This window comes from Lontra canadensis, unplaced genomic scaffold (assembly GCF_010015895.1).
Source record: "Lontra canadensis isolate GAN:19392208 unplaced genomic scaffold, GSC_riverotter_1.0 scaffold7, whole genome shotgun sequence".
Lineage (NCBI taxonomy): Eukaryota > Metazoa > Chordata > Mammalia > Carnivora > Mustelidae > Lontra > Lontra canadensis.
In genome coordinates this window covers 34,419,912-34,438,935 of record NW_022631001.1, presented here as the reverse complement: position 1 = coordinate 34,438,935, position 19,024 = coordinate 34,419,912, and the positions used below count along the sequence as shown (strand labels likewise).

General features: G+C 49.9%; 1 protein-coding gene across 1 annotated transcript in view; it reads left to right on the top strand.

Moving 5' to 3' along the window:
- Window positions 1-19,024, top strand: part of GALNT18 (polypeptide N-acetylgalactosaminyltransferase 18) — a 342,951-nt gene that overhangs the window by 180,917 nt on the left and 143,010 nt on the right. The window contains exon 3 of the mRNA XM_032853479.1: window positions 9,932-10,098. Within this exon, the coding sequence (XP_032709370.1) occupies window positions 9,932-10,098 (167 nt within the window). The remainder of the gene's footprint in view (window positions 1-9,931; window positions 10,099-19,024) is intronic.

Genomic DNA, 19,024 nt, shown 5'->3' with positions numbered 1-19,024 from the left:
TGACTAAGGGTAGGGGTTAGACTATTTTCTGCAGCCCCAGGATGGAGCAACTGGGACGGGTATGTGCATGTGCACACACACACACACACGCACACCCGTGCACACCCATGCACACCCCAGCCCTATTCCTGAACCAGAGAGGTCCTGTGTGAATATACAAGCAGAAAGATCTGGAATGGGATTATAGCAGAGAAAGCATGCAGCCTGGAGCCAGGGGCTCGGGCCCCCTAGGAGCAGGTTAGAGTCCATCCAAGGTGACTGGGTGTTTGCTGCCACCACTGGGGTGTGGCCACAGGTTTGCCTGAATGGATCGGAGGGCTGTAGGGTCCTCGGGGTGCAGACTCTAGACACATAGCAGAGATCTCTGGACTTGGTGGGCCGGCAGGTCTGGCTGGCTATGTAGAATAGACAGAGTTACTGTCTCCCAAGGGCACCCATGTTCTAATCCCTGGAACCCATGACTATGGCCTAGTACATGGCAAAGGAGAATCAAGGTTGCGGATGGAATTAAGGTCGTTCGTCAGCTGCTTTTAAAATAAAGAGATTATCCTGGATTATCAGGATGGGCCTCGTGTAATCACAGGGCACTTACAAGTGGAAGAGAGAGGCAGAAGAGTCAGGCCAGCAGGATGGCAGAGGGATCAGCCCTTTACCAACCATTGCTGGCCTTGAAGACAGGAAAGAGCCGTAAACCAAGGCACGTGGGCAAGCTTTAGATACTGGGAAAACGCAGGAAAACCAATGATCACCGTGAGCCTCCAGGAAGGAACGCAGCACTGCCAACACTGTGATTTTCGCTGCGTGAGGCCCGCGTCAGACTTTTGACCCCCAGAACGGCAGGATGATAATTGTGTGTGGTTCTAAGCCACCAGGTGTGTAGTGCTTTCTTGCAGCAGCAGTATTAGTGTTAGGAAACTCACACAGTGTGCAGCCTCTCGCACAGGATCCTGGGGACGCTGGAGAGGCCCTGTGCTTGGTTTCAAAGCTCTGTCATCACTGGGCTAAAACTCAGAATAATTTGTGAATACCACCATCTTTTCCCTTTGCCGTGGGCCCCCAAAATTAAGCACCTGGCCCCGGGGGACAAGGGAGATGGTTCTAGGGGGAGCAGCTGGAATCCTGATTGCTGGACCATGTGGGAATTGCTACCCAGGGGCTAATGATGTTCACTAAGACCCGCCACTGGCTCACTTACTGTATGCCCCATGCTGGGCTGACTGCTTGATGTGTATTTTCTAATTTCACTTTATCCTCCCGTCTCTTGGAGGTCATTATTATTATTCCTGTTTCCTATAAAAGAATACTGAGTATTTGTCAAGTTGAGAAACTTACTCAAGTTCCCACAGGTGGTATGTGGCAGAGCAAGTATGTTGAGTTGGGTCTTGTGTCTTTAGGACACTGCCTTGTCACTCTTGCCCTCCCCGGCCCGGATGACCTTTTCTGGTTTGGGATCGTGGCTCTATGGAGGCAATCCAGAGATCTGTAGATGTGTCCTCCCTGACAGTATCCTCCAAACAAAGGGGGGGGGGGACCTTAGTAGTGATTCTGCTATTGCATTGAAAATGTTAACCAGGCACAGTTGGGGGTGTGGTCACACTCCTTTCCTAAAGCCCTTGAGGGAAAACAGTTCTGAAAACAGTTCTTAATATGAAGCTTGTAATGGGCCAAGAGTATCATGTGGGCTGCTCTTAAAGATAATATAATCTAGAGCTGTATTAATAGAAATATAATTTCTTTATAGGGGGAGGTGATAGTTTTGTCTATTTTGCCACTCAGATGGCAAATGCAGAATTGGATTTTAAGGGATAGAGAGAAAGGAGTATGTTCAGAGGAGAAGGAGCCAAGAGAGAAAGTGGGGAACATGACAAACAGATGCAGTTTCTGCTTACATTATGGAGTACTGGTGCAAGCTGGTTCAGCTCCAGCTCATTCCCCAGCCTCTCTATGCCTTGATTTTCCTACGTACAAAGTAGCGATTGTAATATTTAGAATACTGCCTGACACAGAGTAACTGCTATTTAACTTTTTGTTACATGTGTCATCTGGGTCTTGGATCTGTAACAGGGATGGCTTGGGGGGACATGACCATGACTTTAAGTACCCAGAGGACTGCTGTGTGGACAAGAAGCCACATGGGACAGGCCATCGATGCTGGCACTAGGGGAGAGGTGGGCCAGGCGGGTCAAATAGAGGGATTTCTCTCCAGCCCCAAAGTTCTGGAGAGGAGGCCGGAGCCAGGTCTGATGGAGAGCAAAGATGCCCCATCCTCTTTTTTCTGACCTGGGGCCCACCTCCCCCCACCGCACTTTCTCCTTACCATGGGCCTGATCTGCTCACCCACAAACTTGCCACACAGAGACACCCAGTCCCTGACATGGCTTGTTCCCTGCGCCGCTGTCCATGTAGCCCCAGGGATTCCATTTCCCCTGGATTTCTAGTAAGATGTTTTAGGAACAAATGGTTTCCTTGCTTCCTGACGGGTGTTTACATTTCAAATGACTCTTTTCCCTCTTGTCCTACTTACAATTGACATTTGATATAGCAGATCCTTTCTCTAAATTGGTATGATCACCTGAAAGATGTTTGTAGAAGCTCTCCCTCTGGATGAAAGCTGGACACTTTGATGATCACATCTACTGAGTAGTTTACCTATCTGTGGTTTCTGATCAGACAGGCCTGTTTCCCTCGCCTTGCAGACAGTTAAAGCTCCCAGTTCTTAGATGTCTGCCATCTCTTCCACAGCTGAGCCAGATGTGGCATCTCGCCAGGTCCCCGAAGCCTCTGGATATCCCCACCCTGGCTCCATGTACCGTGCTGGCGTGTGGGAGGATAAGAGAAACCAGATAACATGGCAAACAGATGAAGCGTCTGCGTACATTGCAGAGCAATGTTTAAAACGTGGGTTGCGAGGCCCGGGCTCTCATTTACAAATTGCGTGACCTCCTGCATGTTACCGAGTCCCTTTGTACCTTCCTCGTAAAATAATGCATTTGTATTGTTCTCAGGCACCAAGTTCGTGATGATTTTTACAGCAGCTCTTTTCGTGTGAGGAAGTTGTCCAGGGTTCTGTCAGTGACTTACTGTTCGGCTCAGCGATGGCTGCTCTGCCGGGTCACGCTGAAATTCCCACCCACGGGCCTTTCATGGGCCTGAGTTAGTTCCCCGGTTTGCCGTTCAAGTACTGATTCATTTGTTCATTCAGCCGGACATCTAGGGCTTCTGAGTTTCTACTCTGTGCTGAGTGCGGTACAAGGTACTAGCGATACCCGGTGAGTAAATCAGATGTGGGCTTGACCTCGTGTAGTTTAGAGGCTAACGGAGATGCTGGTGTTTGTTCAATAATCACATAAAAACATGTTGTGATGGCATGAGAGTGATGTGCAAGTGAGCCAAAGGAGGCCGTGGGAGTCTGACGGGGGATCCCGTTCCAGCCCAGGAATCACAGCGGGCCTCTCCTTCCTGGGGCTCATGTGTGTTCTCTCGGAGCAAGGAGCTGAGCTCATTCAGCAACCACAGACCGGTGCGGTTCTTTGTGGGCTGATGCTCACACCCGGTCACGTCATCACACAACCGGAAGCCACATGTTCAGGTATGGACGAGGGGGGCATCCTCCCGACTCACGTGTTAGAGCGCTGTCTCTAATGATGACTGTCTGTATCTCCAGCTCCCTGACCTGTCCTGTTCCAACCCCATCATTGCTACTGCCCCAGACCCCTTTCTTGCCTTCTGGGGTATCTCACGTTCAACCTTCCCACAAGAGAGGGCTGGGCCGTGTCTCTGGTCCTCCTTCACTATTGCCAGATCTGGCCACACACAGCTCGTGGGCCAGGCTGCCCTGTATGCTGATGGCCATGCTGTTGGTAGCTACATGGAGCTCAGGAATCAGTCGCTGGTCCCTTAGTGGTGGGCCAATGATGAGGCCATGGGACAGAAGACTCAGACCCCTTTACACGAGGAGTCACAGGGATTGTTTACCTGATGGGAACAATGCACCAGGAGGAGCTTCAGGATTCGGGTGCCCGACAGCACTTTATCATCCTTGCACATATCGGGCACATGGCATCCTCTCCATCTTTCATCAGAGTTAGCAGCCCAGAGTGACATCTCTTTTGCCCCCCAGCCCCACCAGGTCTCTGGCTTGTCACAACACCATTGTTTTGCCAGACACATCTCCGGGTGAGAGTGGGAAGGAAGATACAGACCTAGTTTAGCAGGGATTCTGAGTACAGGCTTTGGAGACAAATGAGCCCAGGTTTACGCCCTGGCAAATACCTTACTGTCTTAGCCCTATTTTCCTCATCTGTCTAATGGGGATAATGGTGTTTGCCATACAGGATTGTAGGAAGGAATAAAAGGTGGGGAGAAGTAAAAATATCCATACATCTCTTAGCATGGTATATGGCAAATCATGAGCACTCAGAAACTGGAAATTCTTACTATTATAATTTCTCAATATTCTGTACGGGGTCTGTGGGCAGTAGGGGTAGCAGGCACCACGCAGTCCCTTAGCTGTAGACGTCATGGAAATAGAGGTGCCAGCCAGAGGGAGTGAAAATCTTAACTATCCTCATGCTCAATGAAAAGCTCCTCATTGCCCTCATCCGTGGGTTTCATTAAGTCCAGCAGACTGGATGCAGGCAAGCCTGGGAGCCTATTTCACCTGGAAAGTTCTAGAAGAAGCCAGCAGTGCACCCAAGTGAGGTCAGAGGAGGAGCAAGCAAGTCCTGTGGGTGCAGGTAGGAGGGGGAAGGCTAGGGTGAGGACACTCACAGTCTTGAAGGACCAAGAGGGCAGTGCCAACCCTGGGACCAGGCTCTGTCCCAAGGTTTATGTTCTAGGTAGTTAATGGTGTCCCTGAACCTTTATGTGCTGACCACCACTGCAGGGGAGGGCCTCCGGGGAGAAGGTTGGGAAGAAAGAGGGGCTGGGGACAGTCAGGGGAGCTGGGCGTGTCATCTTCCTGCTGTGCTGCTGCTTGGTCCAGGAAGGCCTTGTCTTGGCTCCGATCACCCTGGCATAGTTGGATCTGGTGACCCCTGCACTGGCAGGAAGCCTCAGCTCACATTCGACTTTGATCTTCATCCTGGAAGAGGTCTACCCACTCCTCCCACCCCAGGTCAAGCAGCCTCCCCATGAGTTATCACCCTGACAGACTGGGAGCTTGTAGACTTGCCACGGTCATAGGGAGGCGAGAATCCGCTGATGCCACACGGAGGCTTCTGGCCGCTGCCCAGGGTGGTACCCGGCCGCCGGGAGCCGGGGTTGGTCTCGCTTACTTGGCCACTGCTTCCCTGTCTCTCACAGGCAACAGTGGCCCTGAAGCTCTTGATATAAATGTGCTTTATAAGCAGATCAAAACCATCTTGGGGAGCTCCGCTGAGAGGCCTCTCTGCATAGCGGCTCCCATCCCGCATCACTTTCTATGTGAGAGATCGATAAAGCTGAGTTTATCATGACCATCAATTCCAGCTTATTAGACAGCCATAGTACTCTCCTCTCAGAAATGCCTTGTTTTTGTCTCTAGTGGAAAATGGCTCGACTTTGAACAAGAATAAAAGTAAAAAGGGAACTTTTATGGCTTAATTTTATAGGAGAATATGGCTCTTCTCAAAATGAGTAAGGAACTGGTCCTGTACAGTCAGGCTTTTCCCAGAATCATCAGTAGGGGAAGGCCAGTTAGGCCTGTGTGACCCTCATGTCCTCTGGGCCTTCCTAGGGAGGTGAGCAGGGAAGAGGGAGCAGAGAGGCAGACCCCCAGAGCAGGTGGGGAGCAGGGTGCTGGGAGCAGAGGGTGTGGGGGCCAGACCCTGGACCCTAGAGGATAGAAGTGCTGGGGGAGGACATCTCAGGGGTGTGAATGCAGAGGCAAAGCTCTCGGGGTGGGGAGGGGGGCTGCAGTGGGGGTTGATGAACAAAGCAATTGGCTGGCCTCTGGAGCAGAAGTGCCGGGCGGGGGGGTCTGGAACAATTCTTTTCCAAGGGGCTTCTTGAATGTGTTTTCCCTTTGAAAGCCTTGAGCTGCTCTGTGGCAGGCAGGCTCCTGCCCTGAGTTCAGTGTTCAGCAGTGACGATGGTGAGTGTGACCAGCACGTATGTGGACATCTTGCCTGACAGACTGTCCTCCCCCTTCTTTTTGCCTCCTTTCTCCTAAACTGCAAGTTCTGCTTCAGTGTGTCGACGTGTGTGTGCTGGGAACTTAGAGAAGGTAGTACCGATGTATTCAGCAGAAGGTAGAACCAATGTATTCAGCAGGGACTGACCGAGTCCCTGCTGTTGGCCAGCCACTGTGCTGGGCACGGGTGTGCAGCCCGGAGCAAACTCTGTCCCTCCCCTCAACAGCTGGGGACGTTGTGGTCTACTTATAAGGTGACTGACTATCCTGCTTCACTTGGGACTTTCAGTGCTGAAACCAGGAAAGTTGTGGGTAAACCGGGACACGTGGTCACCTTGCGTCATCCTAAGGACAGTAAGGGGACATGTGTAGTGGCACTTGGTGGTGACCAGATGCTGCGTGGGAGGGAGGACAGGTGTGCAAACCAAGGCTTTAATGAAGTGTCTTGTTTTCACCCTGTGAGAGATAGAAGACCCCAAATTTTATATAATTTTCAAAAGAAAAGACGACTGAGTGGTCATTTCTTCTGCCTCCCTTATTCTATGACGTGACTTGGAGAGAGATACAGGGGTCCCCCCAGGGTCACAGGTAAGTTGAGGCGGAGCTGTTGTCCCACCCTTTCGCCTCTGCTCGGCCACACCCATATTGAGGTTAGGTTCCCATAACCGAAGGGGGCCTCACAGTGAGGGGAGAGAGAGGCCAGGGTGGCACAGTTATTGCTGGGAGGACCCTGAGCAGCTCCCAGGAGAGAACGGGAGGGAAGGAAGGAAGGAAAGAAGGATTTAAGGAGGTCAGGACATTTGGCTTGGAGGGATCACCTAATTACAGTACCAAGAATCAGAGAGCCGCCCGAGATGAACATGAACTAGGGCCATAAATTCAGGGGAGGAGGTGGTGGAGAGAGGCCCTGACTCTTCGACACAGGGAGGAGGTTTGCAGAAAAAGAGGAACGTGCTGGGGTCAGTGACATGCATATGAAATTTAGGCCTTCCATAAGATCAATAGCCCTGTGAGCTTCATTTAATTCCAACAACCTACTGTGTGCCAGACTCTGGTTTAAGGGCAAGAGCACAGTCGCAAAATAAAGCCCCTGCTCTCGGGGGACTGCATTCTAATAGAGGGGGACAGACACAAACACATACCAATGCCATACACAACTCTAGGTGTTCTGTTATGTTCCAAAGCGGTTGCATATAGAAACCTTGTGTTTCAAAGAGTCTTTCACGCAAAAATGGTGATCAGCAGAGTTTAGCTTATAAAACAAATATAACATTTCCATTCTGCTTAGGGAAAGACCATCAGGAGTCGCCTCCCAGAACCCTGCGGGTTCAAACCACTGGGGTGGGCATGATGATACTGGGAGAGATTAAACTTGGTCTCCTTGGGATAGGGAGGAAGAGTGGTTATGTTCAGAAGAAAGAAGGGAGGGAGGGGGGTAGAGGAAGACAGTTAACCCCCAGCTCTGGAAAACACCCATCAACAGTCTGGAGCTCTAGTTAGCAGGGCTCTGAGGACCCGAAGAACCGTGGAGAAATGCTTCCAAACACGGGGGCACCATCTTCCCTGCTGGTGGAATTAGCGGGAAGGACAGCGAACATGTACCCCTGTACTGACCTTATTGGGAGCTGTTCACTATACTTTATCGAAATAAAATAAAAATAAAGGTCATGTGCCAGCAGTTTGACCATACATAGTATTATTTTTAAAATGCAATTAGTGAGCAGGTTTTATGTGAATGCTTCTGTCAGTTTTCATGCCTAAGGAAAGGCCAGCTGCTGGTCTTGATAGACATGAGTAAGCACTAGTCAGAGGAATTGACTGCTAACTACCAACTTTCTCATGGCTCTTATAAAAATCACACTCAGGACAACAACAAAAAATTTTGGAAACGATCTGATGAACTTAAAGAATCCTTCCAGTCTTTCTCCTCCCCATCCCCTTCACCCCTTCACTGCACTTATGTGAGCCACTTTCCCCTGTTGTTTCCTCTCTCATCACAGCGCTGTTCCCTCAGCCCCACTGGGCCTTTGCACGGCTCACTTTTTCATGCTATTAAAGTTTCTGACTAAATCCTCCCTCCAGAGCCCTTCCCTGACCGCTCCTTCTGGAACAGCTGCCAAGGCATCATCCTGTCCTCCTACCCAGTGTTACTTTTATCTCAGTACTCGTATGAGATTGTATCTTTTTTTTTTTTTTTTTTGCTTCCAGTTTGCTCTTTCCCCTGTCAAAGTCTAAGTACGGTAAAGTTAGGTGTTTCACCCACACCCTGCCTACAGTAGTACCTCACGGAAGAAGCTCAATAAATATTTATTCCATTATATACAAGAACGAATGCCTTCCACACCAATCTGTTAACCTGGTGGTTTTATTAAAATTGTAAGAACGAGGCAGATTTGGGAAAAGGTTCAACTCCTCCCCTTCCCCCACCCCTCTTTAGCGAAAGAGAAGGAGAGCTGGAAATAGAATGGGAGAAGTTTCTGTAAATTTCTGGTAACCATAGAGACAGTGATTTTAGTTTATTAATCTCCTGCTCTTAAGCAGGCTGGGGCCCCACGGTGATTTCTCCAAATTGCTCGGCTCTGGTTACCCTGCAGCCTTCCTCATTAAGGAAGAACAGGCCCATTCCTATCCTGCAGCACTTTAATTGCCGACAAGCAGAAACTCGGTGCTATTATGCTCATTATTGCGTATTCTGACCTGGCTGCACCTCCCACTTTGGAGCACACAACGTGGTCACCAGCTCTGAGCCCCGAAGCCGTCCGTAGCCAGTGGGGGGAGTGGACAGCCTCCTCTCTGAGCCCACGGCCTATAATTTTTGCTCTTTGCTTTCATTCAACTATCCTGAAGATGGGAGGCAATGCCTTCTGGAAGGATGGTTCCTTTCAGCCAGAGCAGGGCACCAGCCATGTTTTCCTGCCCACTAAGGCAATGCTTGCAGTCGTCATGCCTTCCTCTTCCCATGGAGAAGAGCATGCAGACTTTAAAGTTTGCTCAAGTCCTTTGGGTAAGAGACGTCCAATGACTTCAGGGTTTTAGGAGAATTAGGGGGGAAATGGGACAGTTAGAGGCAATCTCTCCAGCAACCATTTTTCCTGGAAGGAAGAGCCCTGGTGTAGATGTCAGAGGCCAGAGCTGGGTTTCTGTCTTAGAAGCTGACTCATGATGGGGACTCAGTCTCTCTCAGCCTTAGTGCCCTCATCTGTGAAATGAGATTGGACTTGTCCTTCCATCCCTCATTCATGTGGAGACTCTGGCTCTAGTTTCAGCCTGGTTCTGGAGGTTGGATCCTGGTGATGAATGAGAAGTAAGAGAGGTCCCAGGCACATATCCCTTCTGAAGTGAGGCAGAGTGGCCTCTGAAAGTCAAAGTCTCTGGAAGGACACGTATTTCTCTCCTGAGGCAGATCACCAAAGGTCTGCCTTCACTTAGATGTTGACTGCCATTTTGAAAAGATGAAGACTTCCCTCTGCTTGCGTTTTCTATCCTAGTGGGTTAAGAAGTACTGAGTCTTTCTTCCAGTAAATACTCAGTGACCACTTAATGGATTCCAGGTATTGCCCTTGGTGCTAATTGTACAACTATTCAGCTGGGATCGTCAGTGACAGATTCAGACTCTGGTGGTTCCCACCAGTTGTAATGGTGTGAGCCTGTCTGTTGCACACTGTGGGCTTGTCTTATGTATCACGTCAGAGGCCCGGGGAAGAATCTGGACTCCTGAGCCCTCTGGCAAAGCTAGAGCCAAGACCTGGGGTGAGCCAGCCCCTGGGGAGACCCCACCCAAGTCCCTGACAGATCTAAGAGTCTGGCTATTCTTTCTAGGTGCCGCAACCTCTCCTTCCCCGATAGCCTGCCGGAGGTGAGCATCGTGTTCATCTTCGTCAACGAAGCGCTGTCCGTGCTGCTGCGCTCCATCCACTCAGCCATCGAGCGCACGCCCCCACACCTGCTCAAGGAGATCATCCTGGTGGATGACAACAGCAGTAACGGTGAGTGCCCGGCCTCCCTTGGGCTCAGCCCCCGAGGGTGGTTCTCATTTTCTTACGGCTCTCCGCCCCTGCTCCTTCTCTGAGATGTTGCTTCAGAGATGGGAGGTCCTTGAGGGTCACCGCTCTGGAAGGTTCCCTCCATAGGCGTGCCCTCTTTGCATCCTGGAGGGGCTTGGTCCCCCAGCTTCTCCTTACTGGCTGGGCACTGTCTCCTCTAGTGTTCTGTTGCAGCGTAAGGCAAATAGCCCTGACCTCCACTCCCACCACGTACATGGTGAACCTTCCCAGGGACTTTTTTTTCTGGGAAGCGTCCATTCAGTTTGTGATGTTCCTTGGCATCTGCCTGGAAGATAGTTTGTGTTGTCTTAGCAGTGGTTGGGGCAGGGGGAGGGCGCAGGTGTCGATGGTGTTGGTGATGGTGAAGGTCACAGTGGTTCAGTGGTGGGGCTGGTAGTGGGTATGTAACATGGTGACAATAACAGAGCTGCTCAAAGTCTGTCCTCTTTGCTGGATGCCCTGCTCCCTGCTCTGTCTGGCCTTAGCAAAGCCCCAGGTGGCCCCCCCAAACACTGATTCGAGCCCCTCCCATCCTGTCCCCACTTCTCCAGCCACTACCAGCTACCTCTTTCCCTTGGTGTGAATTTCAGGGCCTGTCATGCCTATGTACACTGCTCCCATAATATTCTCCAGACTTAGAGCCCAGGTACCGAGATGGCTTTAAAACCAGCACTCTTGATAGGATGATTAAAATGGATGTGCTTTGGATAATGCGTGATTTTAGAAACCAGACCGCCAGGTCACAGGATCATAGAGTCACTGGGCCTGTGTTCTCTTTAGTGCTTTCTTGGGTGTCAGGTAGTAAATTTTCCAGTGAATCAGTTGCTGTAATGAGAAGTTCAGATGGGCAATTTGTGTTTTGTTATCAATTAAAGCTGAAACATATCAGATAATTGAAATATATTTAATCTCAATAAGCAAAGTTTCTTTTTCATTTTCTCATGTAGTAAGAAGTGTAGGAATGCTGCTATGAGGCGAATTTCAGAGCTTTCTGAAGGGCAGTGCTTATGAATCACTTGACTGTAATTGTTCCATGGGTGTGAAGGGAAGAAAAGACATCAGAGGATGGAAACAAATAGGCAGCATGGTTTTATATATTTTTTTAAGATTTTTATTTATTTATTCATTTGACAGGGAGACAACAAGAGAGGGAACACTAGCAGGGGGAGTAGGAGAGAGAGAAGCAGTTTTCCTGCAGAGCAGGGAGCCCAATGTGGGGCTTGATCCCAGGCCCCGGGATCATGACCTGAGCTGAAGGCAGACACTTAATGACTGAGACACCCAGGCGCCCCCTGGCAGCATAGTTTTAAAGATGATTGTCTATTACGAGTGATACGGGAAGGGGCTCAGCTCCCACTTCTCACAGCTCCTTGTTCCCTTGCTTGTGTCCATGGAATGGATGCCCACGAGAGCTCTCATCCCCCAGTGGCTAACACCAGAACAGCTTGACTATCCCACCCATGCACCCCAACTTGCTCCACCCAGGCCTGCTGGCCCCTCCCCTTTTACACAATGAGAAGGTGAAGGATGAATGAGCCATCTCTCCAAGGGTGAGGACATCTCCCAGGCAAGAGGCCTCATTAGGCCCTTTTCTGCTGTGGGGTGGCTATGGGGATCGAGGGCAGGGAGACCTAAGGAGGGCTGGTGAATTATGGCTTGGTTTTAAGCCAGGGTGGCTCTGAAGAGATGGTATGTTCCCAGGGGAGAGAGGCAGAAGGAGTAGTGGGACGGGAGCCTCGGAATGGTCTTCCTCGGGGATGGGAGCTATCAGAGGCTTTACTCTAACATATATGATGCTGATGGTACAGTTAAATGTCCGCACTATACTGGTAGCTACTCAACGCTGCATGAGACAAGAATTGCACAGAATTACATACTCGCCCCCAAATGGGTACATGTCTTCCTGGAGAGATCTGAAAGCTCTTCGGACGGAGGCAACATCCATGTGCTCATTTTGATATTGTGCTGTAGTTACGTAAGATGCCAGTGTTGCAGGAGGCTGGTGGGGAGAGGGCACGGGACCTCTTTGTACATTTCTGTGCACTTTCCTGTGAATCTGTAATTACCTCAAAACAGAAAGCTAGACAAGCCAACCTCTCTCCTCAGAAGATCCTAATACGAAGTTTAAGGTGGAATCTGGACATCTCTGTTTCTTAAAGCATTCTTAATTCTGTTGCATAGCTCTGGTCGAGCACCTCTGGTTTAATGAACAAGACATAGCTTTGCTTTTGCACCTGTGGAATTCTATTATGTGGCTCGAAGGGGAAGAACTCTGGGCTGAAGTCTCAAGTCATGGGCTCTAGGCTCCTCTCCAGTGTTGGAGGAGTGACCATGAAAACTTACCCCAGTGCCTCGGAGTCTTAGCTTCTTCCTTTGTAAAATGGGGATGACATTTTGTCAAATGGGGATGCTTGCCTCACGGCTTGACACCGGTCAAGTGCGTGACTGTATTGAGCCCTGTCAGTGTTTACCCCTCCCCAGGACTTGTGTCCATTCCCAGGAGGCTGACACATGTCTAGTCAGCAGCACAGCCAGGGCTCAAGAGAGGGAAATGCGGGAATGGAAATTTGGAGGAAATTATACACAGAATAACTGAAGCCTTGACTGGGAGGAGAGGGTAACAAAGAAAAGAGGGCAGACATTTGCGACGACGTGGATGGAACTAGAGGGTATTATGCTTAGCAAAATAAGTCAATCGGAGAAAGACAACTATCACATGATCTCCCTGATATGAGGAAGTGGAGATGCAACATGGGAGTTTGGGGGGTAGGAAAAGAAAAAATGAAAGAAGATGGGATCAGGAGGGAGACAAACCATAAAAGACTCAATCTCACAAAATAGGCTGAGGGTTGCTGGGGGGAGGAGGGTCGGGAGAGGGTGGTGGGGTTATGGACATTGGGGATGGTATGTGCTACGGTGAGTGCTGTGAAGTGTGTAAACCTGGCGATTCACAGACCTGTACCCCTGGGGATAAAAATACATTATATGTTTATAAAAAAAAATTTAAAAATTAATTAAAAAAAAAAAAGAAAAGAGGGCAGAAGGAAAAAAGCTGGAGAGAATACTGAGCATGAGACATTAAAGAGGAAGGAGGAGGAGGGTTAGTTGGTGAGAGACTGGAGGATGACAGACTCCGTGGACAGAGAGAATTCCCAGAGTGAAAGTCATTTATTTGAACGAACCCACAGACAGGTGGAAGGACACCAAGTCTGGGAAGAAGCCCCCAGATTCGGAAGGTGCAGACCTTGGAAACCTCAGCAGGAAGCTTTGGGGGCTGGGGCTGGGGAATGTGGAAGCCAGATACAGAAGAAGAGCAGCCAAGGAGGTAGATTTTTTGACTGTAAAAGAGAATCAGGAGCTAAGGCAGGAATTGGAGCAATGCTTCACACACACACACACACACACACACACACACACACACACACACACATTTTAACCATAATCCACACCAACAAAGACATTTACAACATGACCCAGGATGACACGCCTACTCACACTCGTACAATAGCACACGCTATTGAAACAAAACGTTAAGCAACAATAGTTAGCCTTCTAATGTTCAGAGCGCCGTGATATTTTCTATTATAGTCTTGTCTGTGTTATTCAGTTGTATTGTGTTGTATTGTATTCTGTTCTATTCTGTTTCTCTTTTTCGAAAGGCAGGCTGTTCTCAAGACCCTGTGGCACATCGGAATCGCTTGGAGAGCTTTTAAGAAATCTGGGTGGCCATCCCTTAGCTCTGGTGATTTCCTTTGTCTGGAGAGGGGATGCATGCATCCTTTGAGGCCAAGGCATGGAACAAGGCCTCCAAGGAGGAGGAGAGGATGGCATCCAGGGCACAGAAATGAGGGCTGCCTCTGGGAAGAAAAGGCCTGTCTTTGTCCCACTCAGAGGGAGCAGATGGGTAAAGAGGGATATCGCTGGAGGCAGTAAGGGGAGCTGGGAGGGGTGCCGGGAGGCTAGGCAGAGCAATAGCGCTCAGTCCCGGGATCCTTTGGCTTGCAGAACCTCAGGTGGGCAGCGGGCATGGTGGGAAGGGGACTGATGCCGGTTGGAATAACCCTGTATGGACAGGGCTGGGGGGTGTAACCTGTAACAGGTCCCCTCCCTCACCCCACCCCAGAGACCATCCTGAGCTGAGCTCTCAAGAAGAGAGGAAGAGACCTTTGAGACTGTGGCTCTAGGAGGAGGTGAGCCATCATGCCTTTACAAAGGGCAGAAAGGCCCTTCCGACACGACCAGCCTGACTTGGGGGAAGGCGGCTCTATGACCCGGCCCAGAGCAGTCTCCATCTGGGGCTGGCTTCTCTGGGGCGTCCCCTCACTCGGCACAGGACTCATGTTTACTTTGGATCAGGCCAAGTCAGGTCAGTTCCACACACAATGATAGAGGGCCCAGTCTGGGCCAAGGGCATGAAGATCTAGCCCCTGGCATCAGGGAGTTCTGCAGATGAGTCTAAACTGGAAATGAAACACGCTAGGACTCTGTTTCTGGTCTCAGCTCTGCCACTTCCTGGCTGTGGGTCTTTGCTCTGGTTTTCTCTGCCATGTGGGGACATCAGGCCCTGCCTGCCCCACCTGCCCCAGGGCCACTGAGGACACATGAGGTAATGGCAGTGAGGGGGCTGAGCAAGCTCTAAGGTGTGAAGGGTGCCCCGAGACTGAGTTTCAGTGACAGTAACAACAACAACTAATAATAATTACAGCTGATGTGTGGCCACTGCTTAAAGACTTGCTTTTCTCTCCTTCCCAAGACAATGTGCTCTGGTGGGAAGAGCACAGAAGCACAGAATTTGGCCTTTGGCCAGCTTTTCAGTTCCAGCTCTTTCTACCTTCTTCCTGGCTGTGTGCTCTTAACCTCTGTGAACCCTATTTCCCTTATCTCTGAAACTGGGATGTGGAATTCCTACCTCAGGGATTGTTTGGAGGTTTGAAGGAGATAAGGCGTGACAGAAGGGACGTTTGTGTTTAAAACTCAAAGCGAAGCTTTCAGAATGTCTTCCCAGGCGATGTCACACTCTCTGTGTGTGCTCATGCCTTGTCTCCTCCAAACTCCTCCTCTGCAGGCATTTTTGTTTTGGTGTTGGGCCTGTGTAGCCACACATGCAGGAAAGGGCCCGCAATGACCACTTTCTTCATCCAAGCAGCCCCTTGAGATCTTTAGCTTTCTCCCTCAGAAGCCAAGGGAGTCTGAGTCCTTGTTCTCTGCCTTTTTAGCAATTTCCACAACAAGCTCCATTTTTCAGGGGCTGGCTTCTGGGTAGGATGCTGTTATTCTGCTGAAGTGGTCTCAAACTGTAGTGTTTGAGCTTGATCAAGAAATACAGAGATTCATTCAGGCATATTCTTGCCTCAGATCATTTGCGCTTGCTGCTTCCTTCACTTGGAATGCTCCTACCCCTGCTATCTGCACAACTTGCTTTTTTACCTCTTGAGGTCTTTGCTCAAATATTTAAAATGGCACCCTGTTCAAAATGGCAGTCCTGACCCCTGTCACTCTTCATCCCTTCCTTGTTTCTTTTCTCCCACAGCACCTATTACTATCTGATCTACTGTCATCACTTGGTGACTGTACGTTTTCTCTCCACCAGTATGTAAATTCCATGAAGGCAGGGACTGCTGTTTTGTTCATTGCTGTATCTCCAGTACTTAGAATAGTGCCTGGTCTTTGTAGGTGTGTAATGTTGATTCAGTGAATGAATGAAATTTGATTCTGTAGGTCTGCAGCGAGGGTTAGAATCTGCATTTTAATAAGCTTTCCAGCGCGTTCTCAGGCAGTGGGACATCTCTGGGAATCCCTGCCCTAACTACTGTCCCCCATCTTAATGAAGCTGAGGAGCTTGGGGCAGTAGGCACTTAAGCTCCCCCCTGCCCCGAGCAAGCGTCAGGAGGATTCACTGCTGGGTGGACCGTGTCTTCCCTGGGTGGGGCCCTCGGGACCTCCCTGCTGCAACCCAGGGAGGTGATGTGAGTGGCGGGCAGAGTGCAGACGTGTAGGGGGAGGTTCTTGTGCTGCTACCCCAGTGTGGCCTGAACTCAGGTCCTGTGCACAGAGGCAGATGGCTGACCCCAAGCCTCTTCCCTTCAGTGTTACCTGACCTCTACAGGCATTCCTGACAGTGGTGGCCAGCCCTGCCTGCCCTGGGACTCTGAGGCAGTATTTCCCCTCCCTGGATCCTCCTCCTTGTTATCTGCAGAAATTGTGGGAACACAGCTCTGAGCCTCCTGGTTTTAATTACCATACTCTCGGTGAATCCCAGTGGGCCAGTGTCTTTAGTTGGGACTGAATGATTTTTCCTTGATGGACCTCCAGATTGAGGGAAGCACCTGCATTTGCTACTGACAGAATCACCCCTGCCTTCGATTCTTGGCAATCACTTGTTCATTCATTCATTCATTCACCCTCTCAACGTTTTCTAACGACATTCAGCCTCCGTGGTGAGCACATTCAGGTGACACAGGTCTCCCAGGACCTGGCACTGAGCAGGTGTTCACTGAACATGAGCTCTTCCAGGTTCCGTCACCAGCTGTTCCAGAATCACCACATCCCACAGTCCAGCCACCTCCACTTCCAGAAAAATTTCCTTTGCTATATCCAATTTCTGTATTTTGTTTAAGATTTATTTATTTTAGAGAGAAAGAGAAAGCGTGAGTGGGAGGGGCGGAGGGAGAGAGAATCTTAAGCAGACTCTCTGCTGAGCACAGAGCCCGATCAGGGGTGAGATCCCATGGCCCTGAGATCAGGACCTGAAGGGAAACCAAGAGTTGGGCACTCAGACTTACTGTGCCACCCAGGGCACCCCATTGGCTTCTGTGCTTCCTTGTGTTAATTCATGTGCTCTTTTGATAAACTTAAAAATCATATACCCTTCTCTTCATGCTACTTGAATTTTTAAAATGAATCTGAATTTTGTGACTAAAAGTATATCAAAGCAATGGCAGTATCAAATATTCTTTTAAGAATCTCATTCCCTGGAGATTTCAGTCTGCTCTTGGATGGCAGTGACTTGCCCCGTGGTTAACCTGAGCCTGATGCTTGTCCTCTTCGGCTGCCTTCCGACAAGAGAATGGCCAGTTCCCAGCACCTCGTACACTCGAAGTTGGGTGGTCTCTCTTCTTGGTGATGATACCTTTGCTTATGGATCCAGCCTTCCCACTGGTCATGTTTGCTTAAAACATTTGACAAATGTTGGCAGAATGGGAAATAGAGCCAGGCAGCCTCTAGAGACAGAGCACATGGGGTTATCCCTCCCCCACCACAGCGAGAGGCAGACAGACAATCAAACCCCATCCGGCTCTCAGGAGGAAACTGAGGATCTAGGTAGGACAGAGACTTGCGGGGGCCCCAGCATGTGAGTGGCAGAGCTTAGATAGGATCTCAGGTCTTCTGACTCCCACCAGGGCTCTCTCCTGTCCCTGGGCCGCCTCGTGTTCATTCTTTCCGCTATCTGCCCTCTGTGGGGACATGGCAGCCCATGGCCAGGTACCCTAGTTTTGGTGATGGTGACTCCAGGCCATTTGCTCTGCTTAGCAATGAATGACTATCCTCCCACCCCCACCCCCTTTGCCAGATTCAAGCCTCAGGTTCCATTCTGGTGGTATTGCTTCCAGAAAGCCCTTCTGTCACTCTGTACTCCACCTGCCAGCCAGATAAGGAAATTTACCTGAAGCACTCCCACATGCTCGGGCTTTCTCCCTCACACACCATTTTTACTTGTTATCTACTCGCTAAATTATAGCAAACAATTTAGCCCAGATTATTCAAGGTGACCCGTGTGAGAGAGCCATGGTGCTGGGCATCTCAGTGTCCGCCACCTAGCCCGGTGTTCAGCACATAGTAGTCCCTCACTAAAACTGGTCACAAAAGGACCCTTACAATCCTTAGGGAAGTAGATGGGGTTACCATCTCTGTCTAATAGATGAAGATGCTAAGTGTTACTGAGCTGAAAATAAAAAGTGACCAGGGCCCAAGGTCATAGCTGGGACATGGTAGGATAAGGATTCAAACCCAGGTCCCCTGGCTGTGGAACCCACATCTCTCTGCTCACCACACTGCTGGGAGTCTAGGGGCTTTTTTTTTTTTTTTTTTTTTTTTAAGAGGAGTAAGACAGTTTAATTGAGAAATAAACTCTGGAACTCTGGACAGCCTCCTAATCAGAAGTCCTCCTCCTAAGGACCCACTCTTGGAGAGAAAGTCCATCATGGAGGGTAAGACCCCCAAGTGAGGAGGAAACAGCATGGGAGCTGGTACCAGGAGCACCAGAAAGTGGGTCCTATGCTCAGCTCTGGGCATAGGATCCTTCCTGTCTAGTTTTCCCCCTGACAGCCAGCCCACCCCATTACTTCTTGGAGAGGGTGGATCAAATTCACAGGTTAGCCTCCCCCAGACTCCCTTAGGTACAGGTCTGGAATCTACTTCAGGGCAGAATAGCTGGCAAGTGTGGCCATGAGGGCTTCTTCCAGCTATGTTTCAGGCCCCTGGCTAGAAGACCATTCAGTGGGCTGCCTCTGCCTGGTGCTGTGTTTGACCTCCACTTCTGCAGGCCTGGGCCTCTGACCAGGGTGGCTCCCAGTGCTCGGGATAGACAGAGTCCTAATCGGGCAGCCCCAGCAGAGTGAATGCTTCCCATGTGCTCAAGCCTCTTCTAAGCATTTTCTATAAATGAATCAGTGCTCTATGATAATGATAAGAATCATTATCAATGTCATTTTATATAACAAGGAAACAGGCACAGAGGGGTTAAGGAACATGTTCAAAGTCACACATACATGGGATTGGAACCCAGGCCATCTGCCTTCAGAGCTAACACCCTTGACCACTAAATAAGCCTGCTTCCAGCGCACCTGGGTTTCTGACTTTAAAAGACTTA